At 35.1% G+C, this 27862-nt stretch overlaps 1 protein-coding gene across 14 annotated transcripts in view; it reads right to left on the bottom strand.

The window, feature by feature from the left end:
* The window catches only part of LOC143256093 (homeobox protein cut-like), a 159806-nt gene that overhangs the window by 55918 nt on the left and 76026 nt on the right, over nt 1-27862 (bottom strand). For 9 of the 14 annotated variants that reach the window (XR_013030996.1, XM_076512833.1, XM_076512821.1 and 6 more), the window contains 2 exons: nt 21783-21845; nt 17159-17207 (listed from right to left, as the gene is read on the bottom strand). Coding sequence is in view for 10 of the 14 variants with exons in the window: in XM_076512833.1 (XP_076368948.1) it covers nt 17159-17197 (39 nt within the window). In the remaining 4 variants the exon portion in view is untranslated. Of the gene's footprint in view, nt 1-5319; nt 5471-16461; nt 16953-17154; nt 17208-19135; nt 19229-21782; nt 21846-26692; nt 26919-27862 lie in introns of those variants that run through there. The other 5 variants (XM_076512828.1, XM_076512829.1, XM_076512824.1 and 2 more) reach the window with 5 other exon arrangements.

Below are 27862 nucleotides of genomic sequence, written 5' to 3' on the forward strand. Positions count from 1 at the left end.
TTGTTATCTATCGTGAAAACAACGGAGAAAAGTTATTCAAAGAAAGTCACGACTTTGGTACTTGGTTTTCCAAAAAAAAATTTAAAATGCCGCTGTGGTCTGCTTGTCAAGGAATACATACAGCTTGTCAAGGAATACATGCACGGGTTCTTCTGTGACGACACGTAGACAGAATTTGATTTTGTTTTTATGAAATATTTTCGTTTGTTCATTTGTAGTTAACAAGAAAGCTGCATAATGGTTCACCTATTCGTGTTGTAACCACAGGTATCGCAACCCAAATTTTACCGCTGATTAACTGGGAGGGGGGGGGGCTAGCACGGAAAAAAGTAAGCTCCTAATTACGAGTTTTGAACTGGATAAATAAGTAGAAAGGTTTCTATAGGAAGATAAGCGCCAAATGCGGGTCTTTAAGAAATGATGCAAGAAGTTTGATAGGATATAGTTACATACAAACTGCAAAGCATATGTCTCGTGGTACTGTAGGCCACACTGTATTGTGATGTACCCGACTGTAAATATTCTAGTATGTGTTGCTTGAAGGATATTTGGCGTAGTTACTGTAGAAACCGCCAACGTACAAACAGATAGACAGACAAAGAAAGAGAGAGAGGAATTGCACTCGGGCATGAAATTGGGCGATGGTTTTGGACAAAGCCGCGGCCTCATTAAGTCTAAAGAACATCATACAATCGCCCAACGAGGCTTATCTTAACCCACAGGCTTTCACAAGTCGGTGTATAATCAACGCTCCAATTCCACTTTTCATGACGTCCTCTGCTATTGATTTTATGTGTGACAGCAAATGTTAATTGACCAACATACGAGCGGAGAAAGATATGCACGTCCAGTCAGTAAATTTAAATTTAAAACACTCTTACCATCTACCATTATGTGCCGAATCCATTCGTGCACCCGACTAATCGTTGCCAAAATGCCGTATTCTAGCGTGGATAATCAAGTTTCAATTAATTTATAGTCAACTAAGAAGAAACCAGTAGATTTCCACCATAGTGCACATTCGTTCATCTGTGGGAACTGCAGTAGATTTATAACTCTAGGCCTTCCAGTGGCTTAACAGTATGTTTAAGGCTCATGACGCTAAACAATAGAAAAAAAAAAACAGTCTGCAAAAGCTTTGGTGGGCACACCATAAATAGCCCAATGTATAGTTTTAGGCTTAAAAACAAACACACAAGTCAAAACTCTTAAGCCCGCAGAGAAACTATGCATATATGTTATATAATGTTATATTATAAAGTTTCTACCTAGCAAAATAACTCGTTTATCAGGTGTTTTTATAGTTGAAATGTATTTTTAAAGAACGAGTGTATTAGTTCTCAAAACCCAAAACCTTCCAGACTAATTTATGTATGTGGACATACCTTCTAGTTGTGTACCAAGACATACCTTCTCCATACAGACTAGTTGAGTAGCTAAACATACCTGATCCTTACAGACTAGTTGTGTTTCTAGACACACCTTCTAGTTGTGTACCTAGACACACCTTCTAGTTGTGTACCTAGACATACCATCTAGTTGTGTACCTAGACACACCTTCTAGTTGTGTACCAAGACATACCTTCTAGTTGTGTACCTAGACACACCTTCTAGTTGTGTACCTAGACATACCTTCTAGTTGTGTACCAAGACATACCTTTCCATACAGACTAGTTAAGTACCAAGACATACCTTCTCCATACAGACTAGTTGTGTATCAAGACATACCTTCTCCATACAGACAAGTTGTGTACCAAGACATACCTTCTCCATACAGACTAGTTGAGTACCTAAACATATCTTCTCCTTACAGACTAGTTGAGTACCAAGACATACCTTCTCCATACAGACTAGTTGTGTCTAGACATACCTTCTCCATACAGACTAGTTGAGTACCTAAACATATCTTCTCCTTACAGACTAGTTGAGTACCTAAACATATCTTCTCCTTACAGACTAGTTGAGTACCTAAACATACCTTCTCCATACAGACTAGTTGAGTACCTAAACATATCTTCTCCTTACAGACTAGTTGAGTACCTAAACATATCTTCTCCTTACAGACTAGTTGTGTACCTAGACATACCTTCTATTTAAAGACATTTCATTTATAGATCATGTTACATTACCTGTACAAGGATGTTGAAAAGAAAGAAAGAAACGTTCCTGCTGTTAATAAGTTACAAATTAGCTCACGTAATCAATATTTATGTATATCGTATTTAGACTGGACTTTTATGCAATATCACTGGAGATAGTAACACAAGCAGATCTTTATCTTTCACGCGGTATCTATGAAATAAACATAACTTTCAATATCTGAATGCATGACACGTTTACATAATGATTAAGCCGGTTGCTGTTACGTATCCAATAGAAACCAATAAACATCACATCTAATTATATAAATACAAATGTTTTCAAGATACAAAAGAACTTCCCAAGGCCCGACATGGCCAGACGGATAAGACACTCGACTCGTAATTTGAGGGTCGCGAGTTCGAGTCCCCGTCACACCAAACATGTTCGCCGTTTCAGCCGTGGGGGCGTTATAAAGTTACGATCAATCCGACTATTCGTTGGCAAAAGAATAGCCAAGAGTTGGCGGTGGGTAGTGATGGATAGTTGCCTTCCCTCTAGTCTTACACTGTTAAATTAGGGACGGTTAGCGCAGATAGCCCTCGTGTAGTTTTTCGCGAAATTCAAAACAAACGTAAACCCGACAACTCCTCCCTCTAAAAAAAACAAGTTATCTCTCTGTGTAACAACCGATGAGTTACAAACCTGTCACTGGTGATATTCTGACGTGAGAATAAAATTATATTTCTCTTCTTGGTCTTAAGTTTCATGTTTATACACAGAAACAACTATTGCACATTCTCTATTGTTTCATCTAATATGCATAAGCAGATATACGAAGTTACACCGCAAGAAAAACTGACGTTTTCACAGTTCTCCAAACATATTAATTTTAATCTAGGACCGTCTATACATATAGACTCCCGCTTGCCGGGTGCGCTCTCATTACAAATGTAGCGTGCTTGGATTACAAGTTAAATTACAATTTATACTGGCGCAAGATTTGTTTGGAACATTTTAACCCCTCTGATGTTAGTAGATAATATATATCTGTATCCGTATTCTGATACTGGAATTATACGGCACATATTATTCTTGAAAAATACGCTGTGTTAATGCCAAATATTCCCGCGCGAGTAATAATTTTAGACAATGCCATAATTTGGCGCGGCATATTTCTGACATAAAAAACAAACAAACAAACGGAACCGACTCTGTTTGAAGAACAACCAATAAATATTTAATCGGTGATGCAAGGTTGTTGTAGTTCATGCGCGTGGTTTCAAGGATGTCAGCTTAAGTCCAAATGGCAAACGATTCAGATGATAAATGGAGATAACAGCTCCGACTCTACACTTGTAAAGGGTTAAGAGCGTATCACGTATACGTGAACTAATTTCTCTTATTAAATAATGTAAGCTATTTGTTCCTATAACTTGAACACGTAGCATTGATTATCTATGTATATATCAAATGACTGAATGTGCTGAAAACAACCAAAAGTACCGCCACTAAGTAAACACGCAACTATAACAGCACTTGTGTAAATAGAATATGACTTTAACTAGAGATAGTTTGTTTTGAATTTCGCATAAAGCTACACGAAGGCTATCTGCACTATCCGTCCCTAATTTTGCAGTGTAAGACTAGAGGGAAGACAGCTAGTCAACACCACACTCTGCCAGCTCTTGGGCTAGTTTATTACCAACGAAAAGTGGGACTGAATGTCACATTATAACGCCCCCACGTCTGAAAGGGTGAGCGTGATTTGTGTAATGGGGTTCGAACCCACGACCTTCATATTACGATTCGAGTGCCTTAACTACAGATAAATTTATGTATATATGATATATTAAAACACTTTTATCAAAGTGTTCTTTACTTAACCGGTTTCGTTGCATCACAGTCTATCCTTTATATATAAACAATAATTATACTAGTCTGTGCTGCTACGAAACCGGTTAAATAAAGAGTTTGGTAAAAATATAAAGGATTTGAGTTTTTTTATACGTAGCTACTTTGAAGTGAAACTACCTGTGCGCTGAGAAGAAAGTTGGAAAAATATTAGCCCATGCCTCTCCTACTTGTTGAGCAGTAAGTCTGAAGGTTTATGATGCCAACAGTTGGTCATAGATCATGCGATGGGACAAGGCTAGTAATTTGAAGATCGAGGATTCGAATCCCCGTCCCACCAAACATGCTCGTCCTTTCAGCCGTGGGGGCGTTATAAATTGACGGTCAATCCTACTATTCGTTGTTAAAGAGTGTCCCAAGAGTTGGCGATGAGGCGTAATGACTAGCTGCCTTTCCTCTAGTTTTACACTGCAAAATTAGGGACGGCTAGCGCAGATAGCCCTCGTGTAGCTTTGCGCGAAATTCAAAAACAAATAAACAAACAATTTTCATTAACATGTACGTGCATCTCCTTTTATAAATATTTATTCAGCCATTTAACAAAAATACCAGCTGTCTTTATAATACAAAAATATTCGTTGTTATTCTTTTATTTTTATGATGCATATTATAATTACTATTTTGTATACTTACATCCATCGCTTGTATTTGTGTATTTCTCAAGAGTATAATAGTTAACAAACAGTACTAAACTAAATAATTTAAAAATGACGCTTGTGTAGAAGATCTACTTACAATTAAAAGCAATACCACGTCAAAATATTGTACAATAAACAATAATTTATTGTGTAATATTTTAATGTTGTAAAGGCCTCTCCCCAAAGCCTTAAACCGACTCTGCTATATGTTTGAATAAATATATATCACCCATACTTCAAACCATGTAACTCCTACTTTCAGACAAATGTTTATATAACCTGAAGAACGGTCGTAGTGTTAAATCTGACTTGTTCCTATAACAGTTTACTTATTTAATTTCTAACATCCCTTGTTTTTACTTTTAAACTTTTCATTCTAAAATCGTCAGTCAGGTTTGGTTCTGGTCCTGAGTGAAACGTGTGCAGATCAGATTAAACATATCTCCCAAGTTTAGTACCATACGAGTGCTATAGTAATTATTATACGGAAATATAATCAGAAAAAAAAAATACCAAATATAAGAATCCTATAAGTCACTCTACAGGGCTGTGTTGCTACAGCAACAAGCAGACATTGCTGTGTTTTGCGTATTTTTAAAAGTAACTTAACCAAATTTTTAGCAGTAATGCCCTAAAAAACAGCGTATATTTTGTTGACCTGTGTAACTGTACAAGTTATACCACATACCTAGTAATCGTTTACAAGTTTCCACACCAGGTTTTTACTTAGGGTACAGAGTGGTAAAGTAACCCTAGACGACACTTGACATCAACTTGACAGATTTAAATACTTTTCAGGCCTCGTAGCGGTTTGAAAGCGCTGAAAATCGCGTCACGACCTGAAAGACAGGTGTTTTAAACAATCGAATGTCTACACAACACGCAAAATTATGAGTAATTGATATGTGACAGTAACTTTTAAAATCAAATGAGGCCTATTTCAAACGTTGGATAACCAACCGCTAACCTACCGAACCCTTTGATAATGATACCAATTTATACATCACTATTTACTGTTTGTACATACTTTCTATTCGTGACACTAAACAGTCATTTTTTCTTTAAAATTATTACTTGTAATATTTTCAACATAAAATAAAGTTAACGTTTATTATTTCATATCTTCGATAAATTAAATTAATGTGTAATAGTTCATAGAGAGATAAAAATTGATACAGTGTTTGTGTTTGATAAACCGCCTGTTCAATTTATAACGTTTTATGTTCTTGAAAGTTTGACTAGTGAAAAAAAAACAAACAAACAAACCTCGCGATATCAAGGTGATAACGAGCTATTTCTTCGATCAAACAAGTTTTTAAGTTAAACGTGCCTTTGTCGAGACGATCGCTGTATAAAACATTGCACGCGGATATCTAGAATAAGGCTTACATATCACTATCGTATAAGTTCAATTGGCTTAGCGCAATAAATTTATTTTAATATAAATTATGATGTGACTTACTGAACGCTATAAATCTTTCTAAACTATGTATTTTCAATGATTTATTGCTAATTTTTATAAAAGCAATACTGTAACAATAAAGTTTACGATCTCTAAAATTTACCCTTTACAATTTGATAGATTAATAGTTTTGCAAACGTTCACATACTAATAGCAATTAATACTCTCAAGCCTTATTTTGACAATTAATATATTGTAACACGTGTAACTCAGGAGACAACGAGAAATACCCCACTGATTTCTTATGGGGAGAGTATAATATATTAATGTTTTTGAATAACCGAAGTTCATAGTTGCTAGAAAGTATATATAGAGATTTTATACAAACATTGTTGTAAGCCATATGATCTAGCCGACACTGTTAAAAGCTAGTTGTTACAAACCTACATTGTTACAAATCAAGCATTTTAACCAACGTTATATTACAAGCCAAGTGGTTTATTTCAATCGTACTTTTGTGACTTTAGTATATTATACTTTTCCCATAAGAACTTAGCGGAGTATCTCTCGTTGGAGCATCGAGTAATAATAAAACCTCAACCTATCGATACGGCGAAAAGTTTTACACTTGAATTTTATGAAAATGATAATAAATAACGTGTTGATCTACGTGTGGAGACATTTATCTGACTTTATTCACTTGTTAAGGCCTCACCACAGCCGAACTCTTGCTTGCATTATTTAAAACAACAAACAAACTGTAATATTACCAGCAACATATTTTTCCAAGCCTGACCATAAAATCAAGTATTTTTCGTAAAAATATTTCAAGTAACCTTCTGACAAACGGTGTATTTGTTGAATTGACATAAAGAAATCAGCAAGATTCTGATCTCATGGAAGAACTTTTAAATACACCCCTGGTGGCCCAGCGGTAAGTCTGAGGGGATAAAACTCCAAAATGTAGATTCTGATACCCGCAAAGGACAGAGCGCAGACAGTCCATTGTGTAGCTAGCTAACTTAACAAGAGACAGATAGAAACTGTTAAGGGAAATGTTTGTGTAGCTAACTTAATAAGAGACAGATAGAAACTGTTAATGGAAATGTTTGTGTAGCTAACTTACCAAGAGACAGATAGAAACTGTTAAGGAAAATGTTTGTGTAGCTAACTTAATAAGAGACAGATAGAAACTGTTAATGGAAATGTTTGTGTAGCTAACTTACCAAGAGACAGATAGAAACTGTTAAGGAAAATGTTTGTGTAGCTAACTTAATAAGAGACAGATAGAAACTGTTAAGGGAAATGTTTGTGTAGCTAACTTACCAAGAGACAGATAGAAACTGTTAATGAAAATGTTTGTGTAGCTAACTTACCAAGAGACAGATAGAAACTGTTAAGGGAAATGTTTGTGTGGCTAACTTAACAAGAGACAGATAGAAACTGTTAATGGAAATGTTTGTGTAGCTAACTTAACAAGAGACAGACAGAAACTGTTAATGGAAATGTTTGTGTAGCTAACTTACCAAGAGACAAATAGAAACTGTTAATGGAAATGTTTGTGTAGCTAACTTAACAAGAGACAGATAGAAACTGTTAATGGAAATGTTTGTGCAGCTAACATACCAAGAGACAGATAGAAACTGTTAAGGGAAATGTTTGTGTAGCTAACTTACCAAGAGACAGATAGAAACTGTTAAGGGAAATGTTTGTGTAGCTAACTTAACAAGAGACAGATAGAAACTGTTAATGGAAATGTTTGTGTAGCTAACTTACCAAGAGACAGACAGAAACTGTTAATGGAAATGTTTGTGTAGCTAACTTACCAAGAGACAGACAGAAACTGTTAATGGAAATGTTTGTATAGCTAACTTAACAAGAGACAGACAGAAACTGCTAAGGGAAATGTTTGTGTAGCTAACTTAACAAGAGACAGACAGAAACTGCTAAGGGAAATGTTTGTGTAGCTAACTTAAGAGACAGATAGAAACTGCTAAGGGAAATGTTTGTGTAGCTAACTTAATAAGAGACAGATAGAAACTGTTAATGGAAATGTTTGTATAGCTAACTTAACAAGAGACAGATAGAAACTGCTAAGGAAAATGTTTGTGTAGCTAACTTAATAAGAGACAGATAGAAACTGTTAATGGAAATGTTTGTGTAGCTAATTTACCAAGAGACAGATAGAAACTGTTAATGGAAATGTTTGTGTAGCTAACTTACCAAGAGACAGATAGAAACTGTTAAGGAAAATGTTTGTGTAGCTAACTTAATAAGAGACAGATAGAAACTGTTAAGGGAAATGTTTGTGTAGCTAACTTACCAAGAGACAGATAGAAACTGTTAATGAAAATGTTTGTGTAGCTAACTTACCAAGAGACAGATAGAAACTGTTAAGGGAAATGTTTGTGTGGCTAACTTAACAAGAGACAGATAGAAACTCTTAATAAAAATGTTTGTGTAGCTAACTTAACAAGAGACAGACAGAAACTGTTAATGGAAATGTTTGTGTAGCTAACTTACCAAGAGACAGATAGAAACTGTTAATGGAAATGTTTGTGTAGCTAACTTACCAAGAGACAGATAGAAACTGTTAAGGAAAATGTTTGTGTAGCTAACTTAACAAGAGACAGATAGAAACTGTTAATGGAAATGTTTGTGTAGCTAACTTACCAAGAGACAGATAGAAACTGTTAATGGAAATGTTTGTGTAGCTAACTTACCAAGAGACAGATAGAAACTGTTAATGGAAATGTTTGTGTAGCTAACTTACCAAGAGACAGATAGAAACTGTTAAGGAAAATGTTTGTGTAGCTAACTTAGCTAGAGACAGATAGAAACTGTTAATGGAAATGTTTGTGTAGCTAACTTAACAAGAGACAGATAGAAACTGTTAATGGAAATGTTTGTGTAGCTAACTTACCAAGAGACAGATAGAAACTGTTAATGGAAATGTTTGTGTAGCTAACTGACCAAGAGACAGATAGAAACTGTTAAGGAAAATGTTTGTGTAGCTAACTTAACAAGAGACAGATAGAAACTGTTAATGGAAATGTTTGTGTAGCTAACTTACCAAGAGACAGATAGAAACTGTTAATGGAAATGTTTGTGTAGCTAACTTACCAAGAGACAGATAGAAACTGTTAATGGAAATGTTTGTGTAGCTAACTTACCAAGAGACAGATAGAAACTGTTAAGGAAAATGTTTGTGTAGCTAACTTAACAAGAGACAGATAGAAACTGTCAATGGAAATGTTTGTGTAGCTAACTTAACAAGAGACAGATAGAAACTGTTAATGGAAATGTTTGTGTAGCTAACTTACCAAGAGACAGATAGAAACTGTTAAGGAAAATGTTTGTGTAGCTAACTTAGCTAGAGACAGATAGAAACTGTCAATGGAAATGTTTGTGTAGCTAACTTAACAAGAGACAGATAGAAACTGTTAATGGAAATGTTTGTGTAGCTAACTTACCAAGAGACAGATAGAAACTGTTAATGGAAATGTTTGTGTAGCTAACTGACCAAGAGACAGATAGAAACTGTTAAGGAAAATGTTTGTGTAGCTAACTTAACAAGAGACAGATAGAAACTGTTAATGGAAATGTTTGTGTAGCTAACTTACCAAGAGACAGATAGAAACTGTTAATGGAAATGTTTGTGTAGCTAACTTACCAAGAGACAGATAGAAACTGTTAATGGAAATGTTTGTGTAGCTAACTTACCAAGAGACAGATAGAAACTGTTAAGGAAAATGTTTGTGTAGCTAACTTAACAAGAGACAGATAGAAACTGTCAATGGAAATGTTTGTGTAGCTAACTTAACAAGAGACAGATAGAAACTGTTAATGGAAATGTTTGTGTAGCTAACTTACCAAGAGACAGATAGAAACTGTTAATGGAAATGTTTGTGTAGCTAACTTAACAAGAGACAAATAGAAACTGTTAATGGAAATGTTTGTGTAGCTAACTTAACAAGAGACAGATAGAAACTGTTAATGGAAATGTTTGTGTAGCTAATTTATAAAGAGACAGACAGAAACTGTTAATGGAAATGTTTGTGTAGCTAACTTACCAAGAGACAGATAGAAACTGTTAATGGAAATGTTTGTGTAGCTAACTTACCAAGAGACAGATAGAAACTGTTAATGGAAATGTTTGTGTAGCTAACTTACCAAGAGACAGATAGAAACTGTTAATGGAAATGTTTGTGTAGCTAACTTACCAAGAGACAGATAGAAACTGTTAAGGAAAATGTTTGTGTAGCTAACTTAACAAGAGACAGATAGAAACTGTCAATGGAAATGTTTGTGTAGCTAACTTAACAAGAGACAGATAGAAACTGTTAATGGAAATGTTTGTGTAGCTAACTTACCAAGAGACAGATAGAAACTGTTAATGGAAATGTTTGTGTAGCTAACTTAACAAGAGACAGATAGAAACTGTTAATGGAAATGTTTGTGTAGCTAACTTAACAAGAGACAGATAGAAACTGTTAATGGAAATGTTTGTGTAGCTAACTTAACAAGAGACAGATAGAAACTGTTAATGGAAATGTTTGTGTAGCTAACTTACCAAGAGACAGACAGAAACTGTTAATGGAAATGTTTGTGTACCTAACTTAACAAGAGACAGATAGAATCTGTTAATGGAAATGTTTGTATAGCTAACTTAACAAGAGACAGATAGAAACTGTTAATGGAAATGTTTGTGTAGCTAACTTAACAAGAGACAGATAGAAACTGTTAATGGAAATGTTTGTGTAGCTAATTTATCAAGAGACAGATAGAGACTGTCAATGGAAATGTTTGTGTAGCTAATTTAACAAGAGATAGATAGAAACTGTTAAATGAAATGTTTATGACAGAATGCTGCCACTATCTCTTTCTATGGGTTTGTTTTGTTTTTGTATATTGCAGTTCACTCCAGGTGGATATAATCCATAAACTTAATATAAAACTGAACACAATCTGAACACCCTAGTATGCATACAGTCATGATTTTACCATGCAGTTGGTAACAAAAAGTTTCTTTGAAACTATGTAAATACTGCAATGTATTTCCTTTCAGCGAGCAGAGGGAAAAGTGTTACTTAATTTACTGAGTGACAAGAGACGTTTATCTGACTTATTTAATCAAATGGTTAATGAGGTAAAATCCTATAACTTTGAGAAAGGTTTGTTTATTCATAGAATTTCGTATAAAATCACTCGAGCGCCATCTGCGATAACTTTTCCTAATTTTGAGCTAACAAACTAGAGGGAAGATAGCTAGTTAACAGCACTCATCACCAGTTTTGGGACAACATTAGAATAGAGAGATTAATGGGTCGTTTTATTAACGAATCCATGACATGAAGTGCATAGCACACAAATGTCCAGTGCACGAAACACCTTATTTCAGATTTCATAAAAACTGTATTATCACTATTATACAAGTGATATGAGTTAACAACAAATCGCTATAAAATAGTTAGCATGAAAAGACCTCATGGGTGGTGTTATAAGCCATACTGCAATGACACGAAACGTACATTGTCTTTTGGTTTGGTTTGGTTTGAATTTTATGCATGCCTACACGAGGGCTATCTGCAATAGCCGCCCCAAATTTAGCAGTGTTGAACTAGAGAAAAGTCATCACCACTCACCGCCAATTCTTGGACTACACTTTTACCAACGAATAGTGGGATTGACCGTAACATTATAACGCCACTCACTGATGAGAGGGCGCGCATGTTTGGTAGAACGGGGATTCAAACTCGCGATTTTAAGCATGCGAGTCCAGCGCTGTACCCACCTGATGATATTATTGCGAGTTAGAATAAAAAGACAACTTTCAAATGGTACACGAGGACATATAGGTCTTTGCCGTAAACAAATAATTGTGATATTCTACTCAGTGTCAATATGCAAGAATGTTGTGTTTAGTTTCAGATTTTAACCCTCAAATAGCGGCTATCATCAGTTGATGATGCTACCTACAACATTCTCGCTGTTTGCTTCTCACTTCGAACCCGTGACCTTCAGATTTTGAGTCAAGCGTCCTAACTGCCTGTTACGAAAGGTTGCGAACCATGAATCCTCAGAATCAAGGCATGCTATCTATAGATCCTGATAGATGAAGGGCACAGCTGTGAACAAGCACATTGCCAGATATTCTGTACCTTGCTCTTTGTGCAAACACTTGACCAGGCATGGCCAGGTGGTTTAGGGCGTTCGAGTCGTAATCTGAGGATCGCAGGTTCGAATCCCCGTCACACCAAACATGCTCGCCCTTTCAGCCGTGGAGGCGTTATAACGTGACGATCAATCCCACTATTCGCGGTAAAAGAGTATCCCAAGAGTTGGCGGTGGGTGGTGATGACTAGCTGCCTTCCCTCTAATCTTACACTGCTAAGTTAGGGACGGTTAGCGCAGGTAGTCCTCGTGAAGCTTTGCACGAAATTCAAAAACAAAACAAAATACAAATACTGTGGTCGAGATAACGTAACATTTATTATGTCTGTGTTTTTAAAGCTTTGTCTAGTGACATTTACATTAAAAACGCATGCAAACATTGTGAAAAAGAAATGACATATTTTAAGTAAAAGCGAAACCACTATGGAACATTGATGACTATATAAACTTATCTTTTCCACAAAAAAAACATATTAATTTAAGTGCTGGTTCTAATGTACTACAGCAGTCTCAAGATATTTTAACTGATAAAACAAATGCTTGTTTGTTTCTGAATTTCACACAAAGCTACACGAGGGCTATCTGCCATAAATAATGACACGCCATTATTTATTGGGCTTAATAAGGTGATTGTGAATTAATGATAAAAACGAGTAATTTGCCCGATCTTCCCTCGAATTCAATGGAAATAAACGTAAAAATAAATATTTTTTGGGGAAAAATTCGATTCGTTTAGAAACATTACTCAACAGCAAAGAACAACGAAAACATACCACTTAAGATTGTGAAGTAATAAACATGAATTGTGTTATTATGGTTTCTATTGTACGGTTCCCACCTCTCCAACAAAATGATCCAACAGCGATGGTTGCTTTATGTTATAGTCGACGTCAGGAATCTTTCCAAGTGTTAGAACGTAGAAACAAACTTAATGAAAAGGTTTAATTCCAACGTTCTATTTTACCGAACTAGCCGCTTGTAGCTTTCTATAGACAAAAGAAGCATTTACCACGATTATGGGTTATTATTGGCGAGATGGGGTATCATGTGAAAACGTACAGGCTGTGTGTGTGTGAAATGGTGCCATTTGAAATGTGTAACGAATAATCATAAGCAGATACACCAACTGTTTCTCTTCTTTTAATGGTTCAAGTCAGCCACCATCTTCAATCCTTGATGATAACGCTGCCCATCAATTTTAACGAGTATTTCAGAAACTTTTGTATCCATAAAACATTAATGGAGCCGTTAGAAACAATGAGAGTCTTGCGCACTAGTCTAATAAGGATTTTTTTTTTTTTTTTACAAGCGTCAGCGGAATGTTTCTAATATTGTAAAATATTTTACCTAAATGGTGCGAGGAAACAACTATCAACGACAAAAACTTACCGTAGCTCAAGGCCTTCATCGTTTAATAACTACAACCACTGTATTTCTGCACAGTAATTCCAACAGCACCGAAATTCGGATGAAATTATGCAAAAATCAAATATTATAGTCGAAAAGCTCAATCTCATGCTTTATAATGATGAGTTATTTGTGTTAATGTAATGACGTGTCTTCAAAAGTGTGAGATGTGGAACCACGAGCAACATGTTTACCACTCATGTATTTGGTTAAACAACTAATTCCCGGTTGGATTATGTGCAATGCCAACACGAGTAGACTTATGACTGGAGAACTTCGCCTCAGTCACGTGTGAAGTATTCGTATTATAAGAATATTAAACCATGTAGAACCAAATAACATAAGAAACTGACGAAGTAAACTTGTAATTCTCTATTCGGGTGCAGAGGAACTAGCGCAATGAGATATATATAGACTCGCGTCATGAGATATATATAACTCTCACCATGAGATATATATAGACTCGCGCCATGAGATATATATAGACTCGCACCATGAGATACATATAGACTCTCACCATGAGATATATATAGACTCTCACCATGAGATATATATAGACTCACCATGAGATACATATAGACTCGCACCATGAGATACATATAGACTCGCACCATGAGATATATATAGACTCGCACCATGAGATACATATAGACTCTCACCATGAGATATATATAGACTCACCATGAGATATATATAGACTCACCATGAGATACATATAGACTCGCACCATGAGATACATATAGACTCACCATGAGATATAGACTCTCACCATGAGATATATATAGACTCTCACCATGAGATATATATAGACTCGCACCATGAGATACATATAGACTCTCACCATGAGATACATATAGACTCGCATCATGAGATACATATAGAGATCTTGCACATGAAATCATAAAATTTCCTATTTCATACAAAGCTGCCATGTTGGACGTCAAATATTCCCTTCTAGTTAAAACAGCAATCTGTATCAAGACTCAGTAAGGCTTTACGTCTTACTACTAACATAACTTGACAATAGATACCTCACCAAAACTCTACAACCATTAATTTTTTTTTATATATCTTTTGTTATGCGCATTGCTGACATTATTTACAGAGTAAGAAGATACAATATCAGAAGACAAATGTGTAGGTTTTCACCTCAGATGAATATAAACAGTTATCCTCCAATATTATTATTAAAACTTTGGGGTCAACTTTCGGGATTTCGTGACCATCAAAACTCTGTGGATAAGTTCCAAGATCTCGTGACGATGTTACTTTTTTGGAAAGAGTGTCAACCTCTATAAGACAACTGTCTATATAAACACACCCCAAGTAGAACATCTCGTTCAACACCAAACTATCGCCATAATTATTATAAACTAAAACCTTTTTCCCCCCCCAAAAAAAAAACAAACAAAAAACAACAACAATAAGAAACAAACAACAAAAACAACAACAAACAATAAGAAATAAACAAACAAAATTGGTTTGTCTTGGTAGGATTGTTTTGTTTGTTTGTTTTCGAATTTCGCACAAAGCTACTCGAGGGCTATCTGTGCTAGCCGTCCCTAATTTAGTAGTGTAAGACTAGAGCTAGTCATCACCACCCACCGCCAACTCTTGGGCTACTCTTTTACCAACGAATAGTAGGATTGAACATCACATGTTTGGTGTGACGGTGATTCGAACCCACGACCTTCAGATTACGTGTCGAGCGCCACCTGGCCATGCCGGGCCAGGCTTTTTCAGTATCATCATTTTATTCGTGTTTGTGTAAGAAAGAAAATTCATCTTAAAACATTATGAAAAACAAACAGTATCAATATTACTAAATCATCAAGCATAAAATATCAGCTTTAGTTTAAAATTATAACCCCTGAAGAATTCACATTCGATTGGTAAGAAAAACTAAAATTCTAAAAAATCGTAAGACCCGTCAAAGCTTAACTTATTACATATGAAACTCACAATTTTCACCTCCATTTCACGTTAGTTTCCTTGACTCCTGCAACTTCTAAACGTTAACCTCTGAATACCCCTATTTAAATACGAACAACCATCAAAACTTCAAACTTTATAACCCCCACTTCTGCAATTCGCCCAGACTAAACTCTTATATTTAACAATATTAATTCTATTTAACGTTAAATTTCAAGATAATTAAATATAGAATAACAATATCTTAAGTCTCGCCATGATCAAAATTATGGTGTCAACATCCGGGATCTCATGGTTATAAAAATTCTGGGGCCAAGTTCCGAGATCCCGTGATGATTAAAAGTCAGTATTAACTTAGAAACATTTATAATTATTATTAAAAATCATGCCGATATCTCCTGATTACAACATTCCAGTATCCAGGTTTTGATATCTCGTGTTTATTAATATCCCAGGTCAACTTTCCACATATCACAATTATCAAATTCGAAGGATGTGCTTCCGAAGACTCACTTGTAATCTCTCATGAATAACAAACTCCAGGGATTAATTTATATGCTTCAATAATCAGTAAAGTTATAGGATCAATTCTGGAGTCTCACTAGAAGTTCGATTCCAAATATGAACAACAATTAATTGTGTAAATTTGTAGGATACGTGTTAAAAAGCAAAAACGTTTTGTTTGCATTAGGCATAATGGCCTATATGTGGTCTGTTCACCGCTGGTATCGAAACCTGATTTTTTAGTGTTGTGAAAGCTCTTAGACTTACCGCTGAACTACAGAAGTGGGGATGCATAAGAGGGAGGCCTTAACCACAGTGGGTGTGGTTGTAATAGTTACGTATCAACAGGTGTTACCAATGTAGTCGGTCGAATCCTTCAGAAAGTTTTGTTTTCATTTTGTGAAAGATTACCAGATATTAAGGTGATATTTTGAGAATATGTAAACGTCCAGAGGTAACTACGGTATTCTAATTAGGTACATCGACGAGTCCCAGAATCAGAGATGTGGAATTTCGAGTACTGGAGAGCGTGCCTTTTCGAAAACCAAAGAAATATTCCCACTTCATCCACGTCACGTAACGTCTCTTCTCCTCGGGTCTCCTTTTTGAAGTAATTACCGAAATTGAAGCGTCACACTCGGCGGTCGATCATGTCTATGTCTCAATTTTTTTAATTATCTGACAATTAATATCTGTCCAGGAGAAATACCAAAATCTTTCTACGCTCAAACAAGAACTCATCCGAAGGATGGCCATAGTTCTACACGGCTGGAGATCCAATTAAGAAAGTCTGAGTAGCGAAGGCTCTAATAACATCCGATTAATAAATAACCTGGTAAGACTCTGTAAAAACACCAGATGGCCACCAGCACCAATGAGCAAGATGAAACTTACGGTGTGTCCTGCAAAAAGTTGGAAAACATGCGTGAATTATCTTCTTTCGAAATCTCGCAACGCTTCACTTTTGGTCTTTTTTTTTTTCCAATACTGTTACAAGAGAGCACCACCGTGTGACAAGTTAAAGCTAGGGAACATAGGAGTCAAACAGGTGTTTCAGAACGGCCATCTATTAGTGGCCATGGGAAATAGTTAACATATACTTACTTACCTGGTTAGCACGTTCCAGGTCATTGATAATTATTTCCATTTTATTCGACCTGCAAAAGAACAAAAAAATTGAATACAACCAGTGTAAACCTAAATAATTCATCCATACATCTAATAAGCAGGTGTTACTGCGACTAACAAAACCGAAGACGAAACGGAGCATGATGAAGAAAAGTTACCGTTTCCAAGGCGATCAAATCTTTAATCGTTTCAAATTAATTAAATAAATTAATTTTTAAAACGTTTTTAAAATTATCCAAATATAAATATGACTCACAGGCTACTGTAACAGTTGCGACAATGACAAATTTATTAAATACAATAACTTCCTCTTTGGGCTGATGAAAGAGACCTTAAGTGCTTATGTACGTCATATATGAACAGGAAGACGCTTGCAGCAGTGAATTGCTAGAAGGTTCTTGAAGATTAGCGGTAAATGTACCCTTCTTCTACGTAAAATATTTTTTCAACCCAAACGAGCCGTTTTTGCATATATATTTCTCGACATCACTGGTAAATGTACCCTGCTGAGCTAGAGGGTTAAATAATGACGTCATTACTATACATTGTTGTCCGGACGAGATAGGTAGAGAGAGCTTTCCCTAACGGGACTGCGTTTTAAGGTTGTCTCTTATTGTTTTTAGTAATAGTAATAACAACATTTAAACGATTTCTGAAAGCTGTGTGTGTGTGTGTATATAATAGAATATTGTATCATAAAATGCTCTCTCTTTCTTTAACGTGGCATTGATGTCATTCAATTCAAAACATTGATGATATACAATGGATATTCTGATGATATACAATGGATATTCTTTATTGAATTTTATATCTGATACTTAACAATAGTTTTTCTGTAATGTTAAAGTTAGAATAACCTATAATCTGTTACATCATAAAGGAAGGTGAACAATAAGAAGCAGTCATAACGCGGTCCTGTTAGGAATGTCCTTGTAAGGGAGATTTCGTGGTATCGGCATCTTTCTCGTCCGAGGAAACATTACCTATGAACACCAGAATAATAACCCACACACAGTAAGTATTATAGTAACATGAATATAACATAAGATACAATTGATGTTCAGAACTACACGACGTTTTCTTTCATCTAAACCTTCAATTAGTTTCATTAGTTCTTTTGCACTCTTATGTAATCCATAATTAGAATGTAAAGGACAAAAATGTAGTTGCAAACGAACATCTAACCCACTGTTCACAATCTAATGTTATGCGTTACCACACCATTACAAAAATTGGAAAAACTCGATTAAAAAAAACCAAAAAAAACGCCTTAAACATATATGTCAACTTTTTGCAGGGCACACGAAACGAAATTTCACAAATTCATAAAAATATTGTTTATATTTAATTTATTTAAACAGTAGCTTAAACAAGGTATAAGCAAATAGTAGCAATAAATTCACAGTTATATTATCTTCATTTCCAGATGTTATAATTGCTTAGCCCAATGTACTGGAGAATCAGCGGTTTTAAATTTACTAGATCTGCGCAGACGCAGAACTGAAATAATTTGGGATGAAAGCAGTACTACGAAATTAGGTTACCTAGCGTGTAAAAAGTTCGTTATTATATTATCATTAAAGGACTGCAATTATATTTCTAATTTTAATCAGATAATTTTAACAGTTTTTAACTTTGGAACAGATGTATGATAAAAACCAGATCGTACCAGGTTCTTGTTTTGTTTCTTTAAGGAAGTGACTGTTTCTTCTCACCAATGGCTTTAATCATGAACTTAGCCTAAATCATAAGATTATGTTTCTTTACATGTGGTCGGCGTAATTTAAATCTTTATTGAATGATATGAACATTAGATTTCTCAAATTATACCTTTTTTATTTTAATCAAAATGAGTTTTTTGTAAGAATTAGTCGTGTTTTTGAGAGCTATCTGTGCTAACCGTCCATAATTTAGCAGTGATAAACTAGAGGAAAAGCAGCTAGTTAACACTACTCACCGCTAACTCTTGGGCTGCTCTTTTACCAATGAACATTGGGATCGAGCGTTACATTATAACGCCCTCTACAGCTGAAAGGGCGACTACCTTCAGTAACGGGAATTCGAACCCACGATCTTCAAACTGGGAGTCGAACGCCCTAACCACCAGGCCATGCCCTTTTGTAAGAGCATATTTATGTTTAAATACAACGTTTTAAATACAGTTCCTCAAGAAAGAGTACAGTTAATCTTTTCGTTACCAATTGTCAAAATCATGAATAATTTACACTTTTCAAAGAAAAATTATTCCAGTTTAGTGGGTGTTTTTTGGTTGTTGTTCGTAATGTAACCGATTTAATATTTCTCATGACCTCTGTTTATAAGGCTTAAAAATATTTTTTATGATAGAAAAATAAATTCTTTGGATACCCCTTTGAAGCTTTGAGCTTCCAATGGTTCAGAAATAGGCTTGGGAATTTATAGACTAAAATTTTGGTTCTATACCCGTTTTATTAATGTTCAAAGCTTTCCTGGATAAATTTTAATTGCATTAAATAAGGAGAACAACTGGAAATGTCCAATAATGCATTCATTGTCAAACTGGTTACTTTTGCTATTCATGTTAGTGATGCCCAAGTACAAAATAAACATATTTAGTATCAGCTATTGTTGTGTTTAAAGGCATAATCGATTCAGATTGTTTATTTAATTCTACGAAAACAGAGACGTAATTTGGAATTTATCGAAGTTTTATCTCCTCTCAATAGCAAACTTAGTTTAAAAAAAACTACTTTTAAATGGCTGAAAAAGAAACAACATTTCATAATAATGCACATCAGTGAGAGTAAAACGTTTTCTTTGTTAAACGAATCTCAAACTCAGAGTTGGAAAGTTTCTTACATTGTAATATGCCTCAATTCCATTCTGAGCTACATGCAAGCTAAAACTAAATGAAAATTAATTGTAATGGAAAATTTGTCTGAGCCTTCATTGGAAACATGGCTAACCATAAGGCTACAAAACCAGATACATCACGTAAAATACACTGCACCTATTTTTAGAAACTCCAGATAAAAATAAGAAAAGAACAAAAACATCTCGGCTTCACAACAAAGTGTATAATACTAGCCCTTCTGCGTTGGTTCAGAAACCTTCCTTACAAATCCCACAAGTACCTACAACCACAGTATCTCTATCTTTAGCTTCCGTTGTCTAACAATATTTATATACGTGTGCTGTTATAACAAAGGCTACCAATTAATCCTTAATTATTCGTTACTAACGGTGCATTTCGGTTTCCAACCGTCTGTTATTCACTTCAAAATATCGCTTTTTTCAGAGGAAGGAGATGAAAAATAGATACATCGCATGAGTTACTACAATCCAAGATAAGGACATTGAATTCAAAAAGTACCTAATTTAATACACCACTCCCTACTATTGTTTAAGTGAAGGAAGAAGCCATTTTGAATCGTCTATTGTGACATTATGTATTGTATTTAAAATGTCGTAATTCACTATTTAGGATACCGATATAATACAATATAAACAAATAACACACTATTATTCTAACCTAGAACAAGAAATTGACAAAATGAGCGACAACAATAACAAGGTACTCCGAAGAAGTTGATAATTTTGCACAAGAAGAAGTCATTGCAAATTAGTTTACAAACTTTGATTATACAGATTAATATGAACACATATCTGTTTCCGCTCAGGAAGATATGAAAAGCCCCGGACATGGCCAGGTGGTTAGGACGCCCGTCTAGTAATCTGAGATTCGAGAGTTCGAATCTCCGTCACACCAAACATGCTCGACCTTTAAGCCGTGGGTACGTTATAATGTGACGGTCAATCCCACTATTCGTTGGTAAAAGAGTATCCCAAGAGTTGGCGACGGGTGGTGATGACTAGCTGTCATCCCTCTAGTCTTGCACTGCTAAATTACGGATGGGTAGCGCAGATAGCCCTCGTCCAGCTTTGTGCGAAATTCAAAACAAACAAACGAAGACACAAAAATGTTGAATATAGTGAGCCACACAAGATAATACCTGGTGCAATGTAAAGATAATACCTAGTGCAATGTAAAGATAATACCTAGTGCAATGTAAAGATAATACCTGGTGCAATGTAAAGATAATACCTAGTGCAATGTAAAGATAATACCTAGTGCAATGTAAAGATAATACCTGGTGCAATGTAAAGATAATACCTAGTGCAATGTAAAGATAATACCTAGTGCAATGTAAAGATAATACCTAGTGCAATGTAAAGATAATACCTAGTGCAATGTAAAGATAATACCTAGTGCAATGTAAAGATAATACCTGGTGCAATGTAAAGATAATACCTAGTGCAATGTAAAGATAATACTTAGTGCAATGTAAAGATAATACCTAGTGCAATGTAAAGATAATACCTAGTGCAATGTAAAGATAATACCTAGTGCAATGTAAAGATAATACCTAGTGCAATGTAAAGATAATACCTAGTGCAATGTAAAAGCCAAGACGGGGATAAAAAAATGTCTCCAGGAAATAAATCAGTTTTGTTTATCCAAATTCACTCGGTAATTCACATATTTTTTATTTAAATAAATGGATACAAAATACTTCAAAAACATGGTCCAATTTAAGTTTTAATTGTTGAATTATAACACTTACTTGGCACGTGTCTCTCTTCACCTTGATTTGATCTGCTGTGCAAAAGTTCAAACGAATCTAGGGCTGAAATGAAAGACAGAAATCAGCTCTCAAGTTCATGAAACGAAATATATTAAAATTATTTATAATACATTATATGTAAAGAAACTGAATATGAATAGCAGATGCCTGAAAGCAGTCAGCCATATTATCACAAGAGTTAACAAATTCCAGTTATTTTAGATTTGTACGCTTATTTAAAGTACAATAAGGTTGATTACGGAAAGTTTTAATTGTTTTTTTTTTTACATACCTACCTTGTTGTACGTCTGTTCTTTGATAAGGCAATAAGTGTCAGTTTGTTTATTTTTTCGAATATTCGCACAAAGCTAACTGAGGACTATTTATTATCCTCGCAAGACGTTGCTAGTTTTGAACTGATGGACTAAATAGAAGCCAGCTAGCTAATCGACAGCACCCATTATATATGGTCATAGAAGAAGATTTGACTGTCACTGTTAGAGTGCGATCCCAAAGTGCGGAGGACGTTTTTGTAGGCTAATCACTTGGCCACGCCTCAATGTCTTGATAGGAGGTTGATTTCTTTTTTGTTTTCTTTCATAGCTACTTATGATCGCGAAGAGTGGTGAAAATAAAAGGTATTTATTGGTTTGTTCATTGTTAACCACAGAGGTACACAATGGGCTGTCTGTACCCTGCCCACCAAAGCTATCGATATTCTCACACCCAATGGCTCTGAGAAGGCGTAAAAGTTTTAGAATTGCCGAGGATATAATGGAAAGAATAAGTGGGTTCTAGAAAAAAAAACAGAATGTGACAGAAGATGTTACTAAGAAAAAAATTGTCACATTTTGGGCCCATTGTAAAAAAACACAAACGAAACCTTTCTATGGAAAAATATCGTAGAAGGAAGAGTTGAAGAAAACCAAGGAAGGTGAACCATAAGATGGAATTATGGGATAAGGCAGCTACTGGGAATGATGATGATGGAATGACATCAGCTGACGAGATGTTGTTTTCAATAAAGGTTTAAATGAAACTCAGCTGATGACATGTTGCTTTCAATAAAGGTTTAAATGAAACCCAGCTGATGACGTGTTGCTTTCAATTAGGTTTAAATGAAACCCAGCTGATGACGTGTTGTTTTCAATTAGGTTTAAATGAAACCCAGCTGATGACGTGTTGTTTTCAATTAGGTTTAAATGAAACCCAGCTGATGACGTGTTGTTTTCAATAAAGGTTCAAATGAAACTCAGCTGATGACGTGTTGCTTTCAATAAAGGTTTAAATGAAACCCAGCTGATGACGTGTTGTTTTTAATTAGGTTTAAAAGAAACCCAGCTGATGACGTGTTGCTTTCAATTAGGTTTAAATGAAATCCAGCTGATGAAGTGTTGTTTTCAATAAAGGTTCAAATGAAACTCAGCTGATGACGTGTTGTTTTCAATAAAGGTTCAAATGAAACCCAGCTGATGCCGTGTTGTTTTAAATAAAGGTACGAATGAAACCCAGCTGATGACGTGTGGTTTCAATAAAGGTTTAAATGAAACTCAGCTGATGACGTGTTGTTTTCAATAAAGGTTTAAGTGAAACCCAGCTGATGACATGTTCTTTTAAATAAAGGTTTTAGCGAAATACAGTTGATGACGTATTGCTTATCATAAAGGTTTTAATGAAACTTTTCTGATAACCTGTTGTTTTTCAGAATAGTTGTAGGATAAAAAATTGCTGTATGCAGGTTAAACGGATAAAAAATTCATTTCTAAGTCCGCATGTTTTCGCTGGATAGGCCTTAAAGTGGTTAAAGTGTAAGTACGTCAGGATTTTCGAAATAATCACATAATGGAATACACTCAGAAGACATCTCGTCCTTCACATTATTTCGTGTCTGTTGTTGTTCCACGATATTTAAAGCAGGTTCATCTCATATAAGTAGTCCAACTTTAGTAAATAAGCAGGTAGTTCTCTGGAATACATAAACATTCATTGTAAAGATATATATCCTTTTTATCTTTGTTGTGACGACCTACAAACATTACTTTTTTACTTCCACGATTTTGTTTAGCAGAGTTCAGTTATGCTTTTAGGTCATACAACACGACGAATAAAACAGACTCAAACGAAGCCGACAACATTCATCACCAACTCTCATCTGACTTACGTGGACTATGGATCTGGAGTCGATCGTCTTCGTCTCGATACCAAACACACGCAAACAAATATACGTGACGTACTTTAGGGACATTTGTGCCATTGTTTGTTTGTGTTTTGAATTTCGCGCAAAGCTACACGAGGGCTATCTGCGCTAGCTGTCCCTTATATAGTAATGTAAGACTATAAGGAAGGCAGCTAGTCATCACCACCCACTGCCAAATCTTGGGCTACTCTTTTGACCAATGAATAATGTGATTGACCGTCACATTACAACGCCTCCACGGCTGAAAGGGCGAGCATGTTTGGTGTAACGGGGATTCGAACCCGCGACCCTCAGATTAGGAGTCGAGCGCCCTAACCCACCTGGCCATGCAGGACCGAGGGACAGCCAAATCCACCTATCTGGTCAAGACAAGAGTTGCACAATCGACTATGTGCGACTATACGAAAAACACAATTAAATGCCTTGTTCTACAAATCAGTTGTGCGTTCATTCTACTTAGTAGGTTGAAGTGGCTCACTGGTTAATCAGAGTGCCTGGAGTTTGATGAATTTCTTTATGAAGGATTATGGAGCTTAAATGTAAAACACTACATAAACTTTCGGATTAAGTTTTTTGTTCCACTTCTGTATTCCCCGGTGAGTTAGCGATAAGTTTATGGAATTACAACACTAAAGTCAGGGGTTCGATTTCCTGCGGGTGACACTGCAGATAGCTTAATGTGGCCTTGCTCTAAAATAACTAACCCCAAATCCACTTCTGAACATTCTTAACTCCTTATTCTGACTCGTATTCGCTCTGGGCATGTGCTGCCAACTATGCCTAACGAATCAGTCTTATCTTGTCTTCAACCATCCACTAGAACTAAGTCATCCTATAACAACATTTGAACAAAGTTCCGACCATTAACAAAATTTTGTAAAAATATTCAAGGATACGCATTATCTAAATGAACAAGATGTTGTTGCCGTCACAAATAAACACATTTTAACTGTAGGTTTAATTGCATGTTAATCCACCTCACTTTCAGAATATATCGTGTTTTTCTGATTGCTGTTTAAGGGTTTACAATGCTGAAATCCGGGTTCGATTTCTTGCGAATTACAGTTGCAAATAGCCCATAGTTTAGCTTTGAGCTAAAAGCACAAGCTAATGTTTAATTAATTTTTATTATTTTTTCATATCTTCGACAAGCATACTTAGAAGTAAATTTTAACATCTGTTTGTTTATCGTCTTTTTGTTATTTTTACTCTCGGTGGACTCAGCAGATAACCAGATGTAGCTTTACTATAAGAAAACAAACAAATACACACACTTTCTGTTCTTTAGGACTAGCTGAATGGGTTGACAAATTCATGTGGTGCTTACGGTATATTTACGGTTTGAATGTGCTCTGTCACCACGAATAGTTCTATAATGGCCAACTTATTGTCGATTACGTCATTAACTGTGGTTTAGGATATGGTGAATCTGCCGAAAGAAGTTAAAAAAAAAAGTTCTTTAAATAGTTTAACGTGTTTGACAAAGTATGTTCACGATGTAAGAAAACAGTGTCAATATCCTATACTGCTAGACTAGTATCTGATGGTCGTTTATTAAAGCACTTTATTCGATAATAAAAATGTAGTCTTGAACCGGTGAATCGTTTTATTCTGGAAATTATAGTGTGTTGTAATGTGTGACTAGGTGTGTGAGGTAGAGAACGACTGTGTTCAAGTTGCGAGTTTTTGAATTTCGTGTAAAGCTACACGAGAGCTACCTGCGCAACTAAATTTGTATGAAAATCATGTTATAAGCGAATACTTGGAACTTGGTGTGTTTTGAATTTCTCGCAAAACTGTTCACAAAACATTGTGTAAGTGTAGATAATACACAACTGATATAAAACATTGTGTAAGTGTTGATAATACGCAACTGATATAAAACATTGTGTAAGTGTTGATAATACATAACTGATATAAATCACTGTAAGTGTAGATAATGCATAACTGACACAAAACATTGTTTAAATGTAGATAATGCATAACTGATACAAAACACTTATTTGTATAAGACATTTCAACGATTTTATATATAGTGGCCAATGGAAAACAATGGTGTAAAAAGTAACAAACCAACAATGATGTTAGAGTATCCAGGAGAGGTAATGGAGTATGAGTTAGAGCGGTAGATAAGACAGATCGGTAGGATGGGAGTTGTATTTAATGGAATTGATTATATGACAAGTAGAAGAAAGGATACCGGTGGAGACACTATAATAAGCTGCCGGTAGAGAATAATGGAAAACCATTTGATTACCTTATTGTGAGGAAGGAGTATAAATACTATATAGAGTAAAAAGTGCCAGGATATCAAATGGGAAACATTTGTTTTTGAATTTCGTGCAAAGCTACACGAGGACTACCTGCGCTAACCGTCCCTAATTTAGTAGTGTAAGACTAGAGGGAAGACAGCTAGTTATCACCACCCACCGCCAACTCTTGGACTACTCTTTTACCAACGAATAGTGCGATTGACCGTCGCTTTATAACGCCCCCATGGCTGAAAGAGCGTGCATGTTTGGTGTGAAATTTGGAAACAACATTTTAAAAAAACACTAACATCAATACCTTATCTGATTAACATGAATATAAATCTGATTTTAAAAACTGTAAAATAAAAATCTGGATTAGACATTCTGGTAGCTCAGCCACAAAGGTAAGGGGGGGTAAATTTCAGGGTTAATAAACGAGTCCATACGAAGCTAACACTTACCCAAATGGGAGTCAAGGTCAAGAATTTGGAGTATTCCATGATACCGTAGTGAAAACTGCAATGTTAAACTAGATATGTTTTTCTTAAACTATCATCTGTTTCTTGTAACTGACATGAAACATATACACATTTAACTGCATTCATATAACTGACAAATTACATACGTAAAATTGTAAAAATGGCATGTGCTTCTTGAAACAAACAATCCTATTTCAGATTCATTGCGTATGAAGATTCCTTAACCCAAATCACATTCAAAGCCCATAAAGTGATTCAGAATATCTGTTACGCGTTTAGTTAGTGGTATGAAAAAGCGCCCTCTAGCGAGAATGAAGTATTGAATAAACAGTGAATTAATTCGACACTTAACCGACATGGCTCTCTAATACCGTGCCGTATATATCGATGCATACTCGAACGAGTTGATTAGAGATAGCATAATGGAATAACTTTGTTGTTGAGTTGTTAATCGATTCTGAATAGATTACTCAGTGTGTTCTAATTAGAAAGAGCAAAGATTACCATACAAATAGCATTTGTACGTACGGTGTACACACAACCTGATATGTAAATGTATACATTTAAATTTCAAAATTCAGCGAGTAACGAACTGAAACTACACTAACTTCTGGATGGATTTTCTCTTTATTTATTATCCAGACCTCCATCTTAATAGCTTTAGCGTAATAGATTTTTAACCTCTTATTTTCCCGGGTTATCACAACAAAGAATACGTGAAAGTATTCTATTTTTTGGCGTCCATTGTTTTTCATTCTTTGAAGAGGCTGGGGTAAAAAAAGCTAACAAAACACAATAAAAATTTCGTGATCTATATTGTTATTATTATCTATATTATTCTGTATTATTATTGTTATTATCTATATTGTTCTACATTATTGTTATTATCTGTATTGTTCTATATCATTGTTATTATCTGTATTGTTCTATATCATTGTTATTATCTATATTGTTCTGTATTATTGTTATTATCTATATTGTTCTGTATTATTGTTATTATCTATATTGTTCTATATTATTGTTATTATCTATATTGTTCTTTATTATTATTATTATTATCTATATTATTCCTGTCAACTACTGAAGTAGTGACAAGATCTGAAATTATCTCGAATCTTTATTGTTGTGAAATGTACAAACTTACATTGAGCT

The sequence above is a fragment of the Tachypleus tridentatus genome, chromosome 7 (genome assembly GCF_004210375.1).
Source record: "Tachypleus tridentatus isolate NWPU-2018 chromosome 7, ASM421037v1, whole genome shotgun sequence".
Taxonomy (NCBI): Eukaryota; Metazoa; Arthropoda; class Merostomata; order Xiphosura; family Limulidae; genus Tachypleus; species Tachypleus tridentatus.